Source organism: Cyprinus carpio, chromosome B22, assembly GCF_018340385.1.
Source record: "Cyprinus carpio isolate SPL01 chromosome B22, ASM1834038v1, whole genome shotgun sequence".
Lineage (NCBI taxonomy): Eukaryota > Metazoa > Chordata > Actinopteri > Cypriniformes > Cyprinidae > Cyprinus > Cyprinus carpio.
In genome coordinates, this window is record NC_056618.1 from 27,744,113 (window position 1) to 27,760,853 (window position 16,741).

The 16,741-nt window shown below is 38.6% G+C and overlaps 2 protein-coding genes and 1 long non-coding RNA gene across 8 annotated transcripts in view; 2 read left to right on the top strand and 1 right to left on the bottom strand.

Moving 5' to 3' along the window:
* The window catches only part of LOC109056249 (adenylate cyclase type 9-like), a 36,154-nt gene extending 32,706 nt beyond the window's left edge, over positions 1-3,448 (top strand). Inside the window, exon 10 of the mRNA XM_042749858.1 lies at positions 276-3,448. Coding sequence (XP_042605792.1) covers positions 276-1,572 — 1,297 coding nt within the window. The 3' untranslated portion in view covers positions 1,573-3,448. The remainder of the gene's footprint in view (positions 1-275) is intronic.
* Positions 3,449-4,976: 1,528 nt separating this feature from the next.
* The window catches only part of LOC109088893 (CREB-binding protein-like), a 49,205-nt gene continuing 37,440 nt past the window's right edge, over positions 4,977-16,741 (top strand). For 2 of the 6 annotated variants that reach the window (XM_042749848.1, XM_042749853.1), the window contains exon 1: positions 4,977-5,885. In XM_042749848.1, the coding sequence (XP_042605782.1) occupies positions 5,795-5,885 (91 nt within the window). In that variant the 5' untranslated portion in view covers positions 4,977-5,794. The remainder of the gene's footprint in view (positions 5,886-16,741) is intronic. The other 4 variants (XM_042749849.1, XM_042749850.1, XM_042749851.1 and 1 more) reach the window with 3 other exon arrangements.
* LOC122141752 lies at positions 5,734-6,170 on the bottom strand. The gene is made up of 2 exons (XR_006158074.1): positions 6,076-6,170; positions 5,734-5,961 (listed from the first exon to the last, which is right to left on the bottom strand). It is a non-coding gene; the product is annotated as an uncharacterized LOC122141752 (long non-coding RNA).

The following is a 16,741-nucleotide window of genomic DNA, read 5'->3' on the forward strand; positions in this document are numbered from 1 at the left end:
AGGCAAAAATTGGTGCAAAGGTCATGTAGCATATTCCAGCCTTTAAATCACAGGTCACTGCATAATTAAATGTCAAGGTTTTAAAAATCTATGGCATTTAAACTGCCATATGGTAAAGACACGGTAACAAGTTCATGGACCCCTAGCACCATCCATAGTTTAAGACTTAAAACATCTTAAAACTGAAAGGGTGTTTTTAAGCACCTTCTACTGTTGGTGTTATTATTCTGTAGAACACACCACTCAAATCTGAAATCTCTTTCTCTTGGCTCCAGGAACATGAGTAACCAGAGTGCTGAAGTAGATCAGGCAAGTGAGTTGGACTCTGCGCCCAAAGCACTCGACCTGCTCGTCCTAGAGACCGTGCTCTCCTACTTCCTCCTGCTGCTGCTGGTTTGGTTTCTCAACCGGGAATTTGAGGTCAGCTACCGTCTGCATTACCACGGAAATGTGGAAGCTGACAAGCATCGCATCAAGATCCAGACCATGCGAGATCAAGCGGACTGGCTGCTGCGTAACATCATCCCCATCCATGTTGCCGAGCAGCTAAAGGTGAACCAGAGTTACTCTAAAAATCATGACAATGTCGGGGTCATCTTCGCAAGTATCGTCAACTTCAGCGAATTCTACGAAGAGAGCTTTGAGGGTGGGAAAGAGTGCTACCGAGTACTTAACGAACTCATCGGAGACTTCGACGAACTGTTGCGCAAGCCGGCATTCTCAAATGTAGAGAAGATTAAAACCATTGGTGCCACCTACATGGCGGCATCTGGATTAAATGGGCAGCAGTGCCAAGAACAGCCACATCCACACGCCCACCTACGTGCCCTCTTTGACTTCGCCCTTGAAATGATGCGCGTGGTGGACGATTTTAACAAGAACATGTTGGGTTTCAAGTTCAAGCTGAGAATTGGCTTCAACCACGGGCCCCTGACTGCCGGCGTCATCGGCACTACCAAGCTGCTTTATGACATATGGGGCGACACGGTCAACATCGCTAGCCGCATGGACAGCACGGGAGTGGAGTGCCGCATACAGGTTAGCGAAGAGAGCCACTGTGTGCTCAGCAGAATGAACTACGCCTTTGATTATCGTGGCACTGTAAACGTGAAAGGGAAAGGGCAGATGAGGACTTACCTGTATCCCCAAATGAACGAAGGCAGATCGGGGTCCACTCAAAGCCTGGAACAAGGCCAGGTGGACGGTGCCGTTGGGTATTTAGAGCCCAACACACTTGCCAATACAACATCAACAACACCTGCTGCACCACTAAACCCTCCCTGCACCTCTCCCAATGTTGCCTCTATCAGTGGCCACGGTGTGCCTCAGGGCCGTGTATTAGGCCCGTCTCAAATTACAGAGGAGTTGCACCAAGACACTAAGGGCAATTCTCCTGTCCCTGAGCTCAAAGAAAAGGATTACGAGAGTTCTTATCAAGCACCATCGCTAAGTGGTACACAACCTCCCTCAATAACACAACTGTACGCACCGTTAGCCAGACCAGAGACACCTTTACAAGGAGAGGAAGATGAAGATGCAGATGAGTGTACAAAGCTCAGGGCAGTGGAGTGATTCAGATTTCCTCCTCACCTCGGCTGACCTTCTTCAAGAGCCAATCCGCAGATAATTTTCAGGCTCTACTTCCTTCAAGGGGCTTTTCTGACCACAACTGTTGGAGTTCCAATGAGTAGCATTAGCCTGTATAGGGCATATGTGTTGATAACGTGACCTAAATAAAAAAATGGGTGCGCTAAGCATCTGCTGTGTGGATCACAGTGTAGCACAGTGGGGGGAAATGGATGGAGTTAATATTTCTGATGTTCTCTAATTTTTTTGTTTTGTTTTGTTTATAAAGTGCCTTCACGATATGCAAGATACGTCAAATGAACAAAGGAAAGAGATTTTTTAACAAATATATCAGCATGGCTTTTTGAAGAGAGTGAAAAATGACTTTTTTTTAATGTATTCCACCTCTAATGCCATATTATTTTGTTCATTTATTTCAGTATTTTCAAAAACGAGCCAGTTGCTAATTAAAATCAGGATTACAGGCTAATGTTTTAAAGTAATTATAATGAATATACAGTCAGTGTATTAGTTTCGCTGCTCTACTACGTGGGCGGTCACCTATATCTCATTAAGATAAAACTAAGGAAGACAAGGGCGGATAGATAAAGATGGGCTTCCGGCACTTCTTTCCACAATGCCCATATTAATATCCAGTATATCTGGCAGCAAACAATGTAGCTTTTATTAAAGGGAGGTAAAAGTGGCTCACACACAATCAGCCTTATTTGTTTGAATCACAATCAAGTAAATGGCAGAAACCATGCTGTGTGCTTTCTCCCCTTCATTAGAGGACACAAGGATTGTAATGCATTCGGAAATTCAGAGTATAATGTTTGTTGAAAACATTCTGTGTTTGGAGGTTCAGTGCATTTTTTTTTTGCATAAAATTTAGCCCCACAATTTAACATTTCTCATTGCCCGAGGGAACATCCTACAGGATTCAAAATTAAATGAATAAATCTAATTTCTCAGAACGGCACTTGCAATATTTAAGGATCTTAACACAGCAGAACTAGCTCCTCTGTGTACTTTTACCTAAATATATCCAGTAAACTCCATCCTACGAAGCCTTCAGTGAAGTGGTCAGTTGAACAGATTTTGTAGCTGAATTGTTTATCAGTGCATTTGAATTCATTTCATTCAGTGCCTCAGATTTTCATATCAGAATCGGTTGTTTTTCACTGTGATCGTGAGTTGGTTTCGCCAGTTCGCCGTAGTTTTTATTGATCACCGTACACTTGTGATACCAGATCACTCCATGGCCTTGTGGAAGAAAGTTCTTGTGCTGCCGTAAGTTGGAGAGCGGCTTGCAATTTTGTTATAATATGTCTACTTTTTCCGATTATCTTTTTTTTTTTTTTTGAGTGTCAATTCTGTTGAGATTTTGACAGCAGCTCTTCAAAAAAAAATTTTTTGACAGTTGTGCAGAGATCTGATTTTCTTTGCTTTTCTTTACCTAGTTTTTTTTGTTTCTGATGCATTCAGAACACTAGAGAATAATCTGCAGTATCTCTTGCGATGCGTCTTACATTTCAATCATCAATCAAACAAAGCAATTTTAGTTTCTCAAAGCAAAACAAGTCCTTTATTAGGATCTGTTATCTTCTGCCATTGTGTATAACGGATAAGCTTGGCTCTGAGGTTTGAGGAGGACAGATTTCTTTCTTTCTTTCGGTTTACAGAGCAGTTCTCAAAAACTGAAAAAATCCAGTGCCTTTTTGTTCACTCTTTTCCCCCTCAACTGTAACACCAGGTTGCTTCAGAGTCAAAATATCAGGGTGTCTTTTGACGCCACAGCTTTCAGAACACCTGCAATATTACGTTATTGTATCATATTATTATTTCCTCTTTGATGTGAATTATAATTCCAGCCTTTTTTTTTTTAAAACAAATGTACACTGTGTATCTTTAAACTGAACTTTTCGGGATGGAAAAGGGATTTGATTTTGCTGTTAATTGTTTTATGGTGCACTGCTTTCCCGCCAACACATTGACCTTTGAGTTATTGTATCACTCCATTGGCTAAAAAAAAGCCCAGTGCTGACAGTATTGAATTATAATTAATTGTGCATAATGTATGTGGTTTTGTATTAAATGCATTTGTATTTATTGGGGCTGTGCATGAATCTGTGTGCAGCCACGGAGCCTCATATCAAAAGGGCATATTTATAAAAGGGAGCCACTTAAAGCAAGGAGAAATCTCCTTTTTTCACCTAAACGCAACAAGCACCTAAGGCCTAACTCTTGAAAAGTGCCTCCGATTCAATTCTACTAAAGTTTGATGATATTTTAAATGAAACTAAAATGGAAAAGTGTGAATTTAATCTTGTTCTATGTGTGATTGTTTCCACTTTTTCACCACTGCCCACATTCTTGTAGGTTTTCTGCAAATCAAGGATTGATTTCAGTCTGGAGAATCATGTTGTTGATTTTTTTGCCATTGTCACATGACGGCTTCACAGTTTTTTGTATAGAATTGAACAAATCTCAATTGGTTAAGAGACGTATATTTGAGTGCAAATCTAAAACCAATTTGTTTTGGTGCCAAGTGTTAAAAATGTGCCCTTAAATTTGACTTCACATGCTTTTATTAACTGTGTATTAATTATTTTTGTGCCATATATGGGAATATGTGTATACCAAAGAATTTTAATAGTGTGGGCAGAAGCTGCAAGACAGAGCTGTGGAATTTGGGCAAGAAATTATTGATTTTTTTTTTTTTGTTTTTTTTAGCAGCACAATTTCTTCAATAATTTGTTCTTATGCACATGAGACACAGCAGGTATTGATTTATTAGCCATTATATTCGGGCAAAAAGCATAATCTGTATACATTTGCACAGTGCACTCACTTTGTATGTACATATCATGTATTGTTATTTGATTTTTATGTTTCAAAACTGATAATACATGTGCATGTGCCAGATTTCGGGAGTAGAGAAACAATGAAAAGATACCAGAAGTGGTGTGTGTCTGTTTTATCTGTGGAAGAAATGCTTCATTTTATTTATTTTGTAGTGACGCTTTAAATCACGATTAACCATTACTTATTAATGTTTTAAATTGATATTTTTATTAATATCAGAAGAAATGTGTATGTTTGGTGAAGGTCGGAATATAATTTAAGAAAACAAAAATAATAGAAAATAAATAAATAGGCATATTTATTTATAATATAAATATCAGAATATAAAAAGTTAAGTTTTATCTATTTAAAATTAATATATTTGCACTGCTTCTCAACAACTTGTTTTATTGCAAGCCACTGGCTAAATGTAAAACTACTTACCTGTTTCAAATTCTTGTCCCAATACAATTTTGTCTGCGATTATTGATACGACATAAATGACGTTTGAGTGCGGGTTTGTGATCGTCTAGCGCCCCCAGCGGCCGCTACGCGCGCTCACACAGGTTTGACGTAGGGCGTGATTGCGCTCGCGCGCCCCCTCCCCCTCGGCTCCGTCTATCTGGAAAAAGAAAAAAAACTTTTTGTATCGAAGGAATCAACAGCCGCCATCTTGTCTCGGCTCGGAATCAGGATTTCGATAGAGCACTATTTTTTATTTTTGGACGCGGAGCATCCAAATCGAGCTTTGACGACACCGTTGAGCGGAAAATGACACCTTTATATCGCCGCGGAGGAATTTTTGGCCAAAAATCCTGGATTTAATCGGCGTTCGTCGGCCACAAAACCCTCGTATATCTGATTTCCCCTTCAGAGCGGCGCTTGCGTCCGTGTTTCGCTCCGAGCGGTTATTGTTTACCGGACGCTTTGGGAGGACACACAGCGCCGAGGGGACTGGTTTGCAAAAATATCTCATTTTTATGCAACCGTGCATTTTTACACGGAGCCGGACGATTTTTGCACGGAAAAAAATCTACGTCAGAAAATGGATCGCGCGCCGTTGCAACATTAACGGCACTCGCGCGCGACGACTCCCGCGGATATTTTATTTGGGATTTAACGCCGAATTCGCGGAAAGGAGGCGTTTTCTCTCTGTAATCTAACGATGATAATGTGGGTGTTGGGTGTTGGATTATCATGGGGTGAATGGTGGTGGCGACGCGGGGCGCTGTTGCTGCTTTTTTGAGAAGATCCTCCGCCGAGCCGCTCCACTCTCCCCTCGTCTCTCAAAAGTAAGGTAACATCTGTTTTTTCTGACGAAAGGATCCTCCGCTTTGAATCCCCCCACACAACTTCTGTCCAGAAGCTCATTTCAATCGCAATGGCTGAGAATGTGCTGGAAGGTGGCCCTCCCAGCGCGAAGCGAGCGAAGCTGACTGCACCTGCTCCAGACGCTCCAGGTAACGTGAAAGGTCTGATCCCAAACCTGCCAAATACTCCTCTCATCCACTCCTAGGAAGCACTGCAGCACACTTACTCACGCGCCAGCTGTCAAACGAGTCCAGAAACTGTCCATTAGGCAATTCATTCACCTCATAAAGTTGTTCAAAACTAGTTTGACAGTCCAGGAGAAACGAGCTTCAATGCATATCTTTAACTTACTTGCTGACACTTTGAGGGTGAATAAATGATGACAGGTTTAACGTGCAGTTTAGAATTGGGTTCCTAATAAAGTTAGCATTGCGAGGAGAATGCATCTAAAGTTTAGGGAATCAAGTAGCCTAATAGTTATCGTTCAAATTTTTGTGCATCCAACTAACAGGCCACATTTTTATCGCTTATTGCATCAGTCTGTCTATCATCACAGTCTTCCTGCAGGGTTCTCCCAGATCAGCACGTGGAAAGAGCTCCAGCTGGAAGGCGACGGAGCTGTCCCGGGACAGTTTCTTGAAAGTGAAAGTTTTCGTTTATGGTCATGAATGTGCACGGTTAATAATGGTTCACCATTTGCATTTAGACCTTTTATTAAAATACACAAATAACGTTTTATCATGCGTTTGACGTTGATTTTGTTAAAAGCGCTTCTTTAAAAAAAAAAAAGTTTTCAGAATTATTAATATCTCATAGAGCAAATATTCGTGTCAGGTTTCCAGAAAAAGCGTGTTTTTGTTTTAAGTGGAGCGGGTGGCCCTTGCATGGGCGCCGCTCTTGAGGTCACGTGACCAACTGTGTCGCATTACAGAGCATGAACGTGGATGTTTGTCTAAACTTGACAAGGCAAGAACTTACTGAGTGCACTTTTGATACTTAAAAATATTAAAACCCCATTGGCTTGAAGAGCCAAACTGGCGCTTTGTGAGTGTGCGGATGTCTCTCAGAGTGTCTTAAATGTGGCAAGCACCCCTGCTTTGTTCAGTGGGATGGATTTTGCTCTTATTATGAACACAAACACAATCCAGGGCGAGTTCATAAACATGCCAATGTGCTGTTTGTGAGCATGCTTGCCCAAATAGTTGATAATTGTGTGCTTCGACTTGTTAACCTGCGTTGCCGAGTTAGAAGAGTACTTTGTTGTATTAGCTTGCAAACTTGTTACTCTGAGGCCCGTTTGAAGCGTCGCCTCAGTTGTCATTAACCACATAAATGGCTGTAGTGGCCATCGCAGTGTGCATGCTACAGGTCTAGGTTAGCATCGTGTGTGCGATGACCAGCGATCAAATGTGTTCAAACCTCTGCACATACAGGCTGCATCAATTTAACATCCCCTTGTTTATGCTAATCAGCATGTAATGCTTCTGATTATCTCTGTCTGCAGGCAGCTGGTGTGTTTGTATGTAAACTTGAGCTCTCGGTTTACAAGCCGAGAAGTCTTGTTGCACCTGTAGAGACCTGTTTCTCTGGCTTCTGTGCTGTTCATTCACAAAGAAGTGCTTGTTGGACCATCACACGCTTCAGCATCCATCTTGCCTAAGTGCGTTCAGACTGTATTTCTTCACGATAAGATTATTTTGACAGGTGAAGTGTGTAATTTGTTTCAGGAAGTGTTTTTTCATCATCAGGCCAAACGAGTCTAGGTGCGCATGGACTTGAGCAGTGCGGATACAACGCCTCTTCTGATGTGATCGTTGTTTTCTAGAATAGTAAAGTATTTTTCCCCACACCAACTCATCTTATTATGCAGTTAGTATTTCATCAGTAAATGTTCTTTGAAGCAAGTTAAAGAGTTTTTTTATCTTTATATTCTGGAAGTTCTGTTCATGTCAGCCCTAAGCATTGGACTCCGACTCGCATTTTCATGCACTTATGTATTGCGATCAAAAATTCAGTGGCTAGTCACCGCGTTTAAAACTGGAAGAAAGCTTTGGTGATAATGTTGCTGAAGCTATCCGAGTATAATTGTTGTTTTTGCCTTATTGACATCTTGATAGAAAAGCTTGATAAATATGTCAGACCAGCTTTTTTTAGTGCAAATATTAAGTAGCTATTCGGACTCGCTCAAAGCAATAATAAACATATGCATGTTCGATTGAGAAGATGGTCATATTCACACGTTTACATGCTTTACACGTTTACAGCTGGATGATATTTTTCTAGTTGACAAGAAAATGTCATATCTACATCGGCTCTACCAATCTAATTGAAATTTAATTTGTTCAGTTGGTTTTCTGCACTTTTTCCTTTTTTTTTTCACTAAAGAATTTACTATTAATTCTCTTACTGTGATTTAAATTCTACTAGACTTGATTATTGGTAAGTTTTTCTTGGACATTGACTGAAGGTCTGGAATTCATGGCAGCTTTCATTGGCCAGGCCAAGCCCCGCCCATGAGGCCTTTGAGCAACGTGTCAAACAACCAATCACAGTTAGTTTCGTTCATCATCACGTTTCGAGGCATGGAAATGTCGCCACAATAACAGACTCTCGGACATATTTGAAAGATTCTATTTACAATATTTCACATACTTTTGAAAATCCAGCGTTTAGTTGATCCTGATAAGCACTCGTCGTCACAGTTGTAAACACGACGGCTTTCTTCTTTCGTGAGGGGGTTTGGCGTCACGTTAGCTTTGTTTCCAGGCGGAACGTTAAAAAACGCGACACACGCATCTCGAGGTAATGCTGTAGAATTCAACACTCCTGAAGTGTTTTCAATTTTGTGCCCCATATACATCAGACGTTTAGTCAGCGGTCCGTGGGCGTGATGTCTGAGGCTGAGACTACTTGGACATCAACCGAAAAAATACAGCGGATATCACTGGCTAGTCATTCAACAGCCGTGTAGACGATTAGTGAGGTTGACTTGATCTTTTTTGGTATTTTTATTGGCAACACTTCACTTAGCATCCTGTGTTTTACCTGTTTGCATTACCTGTAAAAATCTGTAGGAAAATTCACTTTAAAAGCACCATTGACATTTAGATAGATGCCTTTGGCCTCCTGCAATTTAACATATCAAAATACTTCATATTTTAGCCGTTTTATAAGTCATAAATCATACATATGCATAAAAACGTGACCCATCTTTGTATGGTGAACCTGAAACCAGTCTAATTGTTCAGGCTTTGCTTAAAACTGATTAGCCAACTAGTTAGGAATCAGCTAAAAGAGCAACATCCCTAACACTCCCAACAGGCCACACAACAGTCAGCTAAAACTTGGACCTCTGCACTCCTGAGTTAATTAACTCGCACACATGCCTTCGCTTGGAGCGCTTGAGTGCTGCACACCAGAGATGTGTCCAGCTGTGCTGTGAAGACATCATGCAGATCAAAAAATATAGCCAGAGATCTTGATATGCATGAGTTAATGGATGCTTACATGGCTGTGGTTGAATTATGATAATCATAAACTGCTGTAATATAAAACTATGTATAAACAAAAAAGAATCTGAAAGGATAATTATGTATTTTTAGCTATAATATACACTCAAAGGTTTTTTATTGGTATCTTGGTTCCGTCAAGAACTTTTCTGTTCGGTGAAATTTTCTTCATTTGAGGATAACATTCTTTAAATGTTCTTCACACCAAGAAAAATGTTTTTTTGTGGAACTCAAAATGGTTTTTCTATGGCATTTTTGCGAAAAAAAAAAAAAATTAGATACATACATTTTCTAGTAACTTTTGTTTTTAAGAGTTTATCTGTAGTTGCGGTGCTTAAGAGGATGAATTTAGATGCATACATTTTCAATGATGATGTCATGTAGACAGATAGCGGGAGATTAACACAAATCAACAAAAAAACAAGAACTAAAAAACAAAGGCAAAAAACACTACAAAAATAAAATAAAAAGAAATGAAACAGAACTGAAACCAATTAATAAAAAAATAAAAAAAAAAACCATGGAAACTAACAGACAAGGGAACTCTGGGAAATGTGGAGACAGAAACAGAACCAAAACAGAACATAACTGTGACACAGTTATACAGTAAATTCTGTTTTTATAACAGGGTTTCATGATTCTGTTCACATATTCTGCATCACAGAAATTATAGGCAAATGGTTAAAGTCACTAAATTCCTAAAAAAGAAAAAGTGTGTGTCATATACTGATTGAATAAGAATCACACACTACCAAAATTATAGGTTCTGGCTCTGACTTTTGGCACCTAGCGTCCAGACAACAAAATCTCTGCAAAAGTCTCATAGCTTATTTCAGCTTTAAGTTAGCCCTCTTTGAAAAGTTGTTTCTCTAAATTCATCCTTGCTTTGTAACAAAATCCCTGACCTAATACATTTTAAGACACTTACCGTCGTACTTCAGGTCTTTGAGCAGTGTTCCCTTTATTTTGTTAAATTTATGTATTTTTTTTGTGGTCAGTTTTTAGTGTATTTATTGAATATTTATCAGTTATCTAAGCCTTTTTTCAGTTTTTCCAATTAATATGAACTTTTTGAATGTATTATAAGTTGTGGCAAAAGTAGGGTGGAAAATTTCTGGTCAGTTTCTGGAAATAGTCTAGAAAGGATTTTTTTGGGAAAATTTTTGGAAAGTTTGCAAAAGTATTCCACCCCTTTGCAATCCTAGTCAAAAATGACTCACTATATACCGTGTACTTATAGTATGCAATGCTAAATTGTCCAGTGGATGAATTCAGTAGGATTATTTCATCATCCAACATCACAATCTACTAGCCCCTGTGTAAGGTGATATGTGACATTTGAGTGCATGAAATATCCAGCATGAACTTTTATTTTTTGGAATTTTCATTGTGAACACACTACTCAAACTCTTTACAAAGCGGCAGGGAATAGTGTGTATGTACGTGAATGTGAACGCATCTATAGTTTTGCACGGTTATAACTAGGCCTGCACAGAGCCTGACGTATTCCCCATCTTTGCATCTTCGTTTATGGATTTGGCAGGTGACTTTCTGGCTAACTGTAGCGTCGCAAGTTAAATTTTACAGATTTTCCCTACAATCATTTCAGAAAATGTGGAAAAAGGTTTGTCGATTCCATTTGGACTTTGTTATAATGAGATGGCTGAAATTCGTTTCTCAAATGGCTGCCGTTTGAAGCTCAACATGCTATTCTGTGTTTTTGATGACTGAGGTGCAATAGTCCCTTCCTGGGTGACAGATGGACTAGAATGTTACTTTTTTTTTTGCTAAATGAAAGCTCTTTAAAACCCATCACCCTTCCAAACTGATGTGTTGCAGAATCAAGAGGGCTGGAGATATTTGGCTGGAGGGTAATTCTGGCATGGTACACCAGTTGTGCAGATCTGGATCATCTCAGTGGTGATAACAAATTAAATCCACTGTCTTTAGAGAAAACACACTCAGAAGCCAACCAAGCCAAGCACAGAATGGACTTTTTTGTGACTAAGACCACAGAGAGATATTTTGCCATATTTCTGTATTTGTTACATGAAACCTTACATATTTTGGGTTGGTTGTTTGAAGTACTAGTTGGCTAGTTGCTTTTCAGGAGCTGTGTTACAGAAACCTCTTTCAGTCTTCTTAGAAACCATAAAATTTAGAAACTTGTATATAATGTATATAATACAGTTAGGCAAGTTAATGGTCAAGTCCAATAATAAAACTATGAATTTTAAATTTTTATTGTGCAAAAGTTTGAGAGCCTTCATAAACAAAAGCGCTTTGAATTGAAGTCTGTAAAATGTATTTTCTTGAAGTTTGCTGAAGGTCAACTTGCTAATGGCAATTGGTTTTGATTACTTCTGCCATAGTGTTGCCATCGCAACAGTTAATGCTAAAGTGCAACAGTCCATCTGCATGCAAAAATCATCTGAGAATTTGCTTTATTTTAATTTTCTTGGATAAAAAAAAAAAAAAAACCTCTAAAGCTAAAAATCATAAGAATTATTTATGCACCATTTAATTATTTGTTTTCAGAAAAACGACCAAATCTGTTGATGCTTATAATGTAAAATATATTTATATAATAAAATAATTATAGAAAAACCAGAAAATATAGAATTTTTTTTCTGTGTAGAAAAAATGCCATTTGAAATTAAACAAAACTAATTAAGAAACCTTGCTTGACGTGTGCTATTTTTTCTGTATTTTCTATTTTAGTTGAAAACTAAGCATTTTCATTTCTGAAATGTTCTGCTAGTAGCTAAATCCAGTGACCTAAAGAACTCTGTTAGTAAAAATCATCGCTAAAACCAAAGCAGGGATTTAGAGACAATGCCGTGTTTGTGAACTGGGATGAAAGCAGGAAACATGACACTTTTACAAGATGGGATTCAGCCCAATAAAAACTTTTAGTGGTAAGCCATGTGACCAAACCAGCCCAGTGTTAACCTTCAACCGCGGTGCCAAAAGTTCCCTCCGTCTCTCTTTCCACTCCACTGCTGCGGGTCTGGCCTAAACAGCCTTGTGAAACCTGAACCTGGTCTGCTGCTCAAACCCGGCACATGCTCACTGTCTTTTGTGTGCAAACACTCCTAAACCCGAGAAGGAATTATAAGGATATATCATCTGTATCTTCAAATCCTGGTTCATGCTTTGTTGTTCTGCTGTTCTTAGGACATGAAGTAGGGCTGGCTAAAAAGATTGAATTTATCATCTCAATTTGAACTTCTTCGGATTGGTTTTTAAAATCCAAAGTTTTTAAATCTATGCCAGTGTTGCCTAAACCACATTTCATCACAACATTGCAGAGTTTAAGGCTTAAGTGTTCATGAGTTTATCATTTTATAACGACTTTACACATTGCAAAAATACATTTTATATACAACATGTATTTGATATTTGGATGGTATCTGCAGAGCAGTTTGAGGTTGTTTAATTATTATTTTTGTTCAGAAAGTTCAGAATTGCATATTGTGGGCTCTGTGGTTATTTTAAAAATGTCATCTTTTTTAGTGTACAAATTTAGAAGTTTCCCTGAATGGTTCCCTGAGTATTTCTGGAGTTTTTCTTCATTACCAATCGAAAGGTTGAGATCGGTGTAGTTTCTAATGTTGAAAGAAATCTCTCATGTCCACCAAGGCTGCATTTATTTAATCAAAAATACAGTAAAACCGTAAAATTGTGTTTTACAACTTGAAATAGCTGGTATGTAACTCAAAATATAATAATATTTTATTAATATATTATTTTATCATTTTATTAATTCATATGTAATTTATACATTTTTAGCATCATTACTCCAGTTTTCAGTGTAACATGATCCTTTCAGAAATCATTGTCAGTAAACAACCCTAGGGTCGAAACGTTGTTATGGTTTAAATAAATTGATTTTTGAGGGCAGTAGTGGCATTGTGCCAATTTTTGGAGAGTTTTTGGATGTGAGCATACTACACCTTATTCCTTCAGAAATCATTCTAATGATTTGATGCTCAAAAAACATTTACTATTATCATTGTTGAAAACAGTTGTGCTGCTTCATATTTTTGTGGAAAAACCATGATACTTTTTTCCCCCAGAATTTCAAAAGAACAGCATTTTTTTAAATAGAAATCTTTTGTAACTTTATAAATGTCTTGACTGTCACTTTTAATAAATGTAATACATCCTTGCTGAATACGAATATCAAATTCAATAAAAAAGAAATAAATAGATAAATACCTTTAACATCCCATGGTGTAAACACTTGAATATGATTATTTTAAGATTGAAATGTGGGATTAAGGAAGTGACTGAAAGTGACAGAGATGGATAGCTAAGCTAAAATTCTTGGTTTGTATGTATCCATTGCTATCCGAGTGTAAACCCAGGCGAAGCGCACCTGTCCCAGCTCAGACGGCCCGCTATCTTTCAGACGCTGTGAACGACAGCTGTGGTCTGCTGCCACATGGAGAGACTATTTATAGCCTGCCGCCGGAGCCACTATAACGAGCTTCAGCCCGATGGTGAAGGGAGAAATCTGGATCCCCATTGGGACTCGAGACTCCAAGGTGCTTCCAAATGTGTATGTTGCTTTGCATTTTGGCTCAGCTCCAAGCACGGAGAGGGTGGGACGTTGGCACTAGACATCTGAGTGTGTAAGCGAGGACTTGCACGTGTCTGGCTCTGTGATGCGAGTCATTAAAGAGGGAGCGAAAGAAAAGGGAGGATCCCTACTCCTGCCTCCCTCATGTTTAGCACCTGCTCTGTCTGGCAGCGTGTCTGTGTTTACTCTTGAACCGGTGCGACCTCAGCGCTACACGTGCTGCATCTCAATCAGAGTCGCGCATAGACTGACAATGTTGCTCTGGGAAATACCACGCAAATTTGACCAAGATTTCAGGGCTGCGAAAACAGGCTACTTTCAGAATGGGATACTAGTGTGTAAAATACTGTGTAGTATGTACTGTGTTCTGCCTACTATTTTATATAAAAATATTACTATGGTAAATAATACAAACATAGTACGTTACATTGCCATTTGACCACACTAGCATACCTGCAATTATCTAAAAACAGAATGTGAAACAGTGTTCAACAGTAAACGTGAACAGTCGTCATTGTGTCGTTGTTTTGCACACTATTCAGTGTGTACAGTACATACTAGTTACATACTGCTTTGTCACTTGTCCTCACTAGTGTGCAGCACACTGTGTAGTATGTGCTGTGTACTTGCTGCCTGCAAGTATACTACGTAAAGCAGTTTTCAACCGTAAAAACAAACAGTAGTATGTAGGGCTGGACTATACTGCTAAAAAATTATACATTTTTTTTTTTTTTTTTTATATCGGTCAATGTTGATATTTATCACGATAAATGTCAAAGTTTTATTTCTATCAAGTTTAAAGGCAAATTTTTCCATTAAAGTAAACAGTAGGACACTACATTATTGCTTTTTCTTACTAGTGTGCACTGTGTGCACAATTATTAGGCAAGTTGTATTTTTGAGGATTGATTTTATAGTATGTGAACAGTCCTCTAACAGTAAACATTACAAACAGTATTATTTAGAAATAGTTAGGGTTGCACGATAAATCTCATGTGATTATCATGCGCATCTCGTCAGTAAAGTTGGTTCTGTGATTAGTAGTAAATCTCCATCACTTGCTTTCAGATGGAGTGGCATTTAATACACAGAGCATTCATATGCGATTATGAACGCGATATTGCGTAGCTTGTCATAAAGAAATAAAGACATAGTACATAAAAACGTTCTGCAGTAGTAAATGTTAAAATCATTGCCACTTGATCTTACTAATGCATCACACTATGCAGTATGTACTGTCTGCTGCCTGTGACTTTATAAAAAATAGTGTGAAATAGTCTTCAGTGGTAAACTTTGCAATTGTATGCTAAATTGTTGCTTCTCCTCACTATTGTGCGGCACACCATGCAGTATGTACTGTAAGGTGCCTGTGATATTGTAAAAATGCCATGTGAAATAAATATAAAAAAATAAATGGTAGTATACTACATTGTCACTTAAACTTCACTTGTGTGTGGCATACGATGCACTTCACTAACTGTAGTACACCACATTGTCATTTAATATCTCTAGTGAATGGTGTAGTATGCAGCATGTACTATATGCTGGTTACAGTTTAATCAAGCCTGTTCTCTTTAGAAAAACATTTAAAATCCATTAAGTTAATCATTATCAAATCCATTAATTTTGCACCTGAATCAGTGGTGATATCATCTCTAGTATCCGTCCTGTTGTGTTGGTGGCATTTACTCTGCTAAACATGCTAACATCTGTCGTTAGTCTCTCGCTGTCACAGACGTGATTGAGAACGTCTCCTTCCTCCCAGCTGTTCTGAGGTATCATACACACTCCTGTGTGTGTATAACGTGTCAGTCGTTCATTAGCAGGTTTTAATAGATGAGGTGGATTTATTAAAGCTATTAGCAGACTCAGCGGTGGATCAACCTCATGCAGGCATATTGATTTAGACTACTGCTCTCTCTCTGTTGTTTTCCCTCACAGCATGGAGCTGCTAAAACAATATTTTCATGGTGTCAAAACCACAGCATCCATTAGACCCTTAATCGTATAAAATTTAATAGACCTTAGTCAGAGTAGACAGCATATTTATTTTGTAGGAATGCAGAGTCGAACTCGCCATTTTAAGTCTCTTTATGTTTTAAGCTTAAATTGTAGAAACCTCAGAAATATTTTTTTTTTTTATTTATATATATTAGGGCTGGGACAATAAATCGATGCATCGCAAATCAAGAAATGATTCTGCATCGATTCTGAGATTTCCCGAAGGCATTGCAATTCTCTCTTGAATCGATTCTGAGCTTAGTTTTAAAAGGGTTACTTCACCGCAAAATTAAAATTTAAAAGCTTCGTTTATCTTCGGAACACAGTTTAAGATATTTTGGATGAAAATCGGGAGGCTTGTGACTGTCCCATAGACTGCCAAACGTATATGTTCCATTCCAAGTGCATTGAAGTGTGCGAGACGTGAATTTAAAGTGTATTTAATTACAGAGGTATATGATGTCACACTTGTCCGTGTTAAGATGTTGCACAGTGCAAATCCATGAATGAATGTTCGGAAGTGAGGGAAACTTCCACAGATTTCCCCTGCTCAGGGAGTAGGGAACATGTCAGTGTGAACACACAGTTCATGCACGAAGCTCATTCCTGATGAGCTGATTATCTGAATCAGGTGTGTTAACAAAGAGAGACATGCAAAATATGCAGAGCAGGGGGGGCACGAGGACTGGAATTGAGTACCGCTGGCTTAATGTGAGTTACATATGAATATTTAAGTCCTTAAATAAAAAAAAACACACAATACATTTAAAACAAAGTCTGTCAGTCAGCCTTTCAGCCTTTAAAACCCAGGGTCGCATTCGGTTACACAGTCAGCTCGGTAAAGCGCTCTCCAAGATTGTTCTGTGTTCCCATTATTAAACTTGATTTGAAAATACATGTCTATGAATTTGCAAAAAGGACT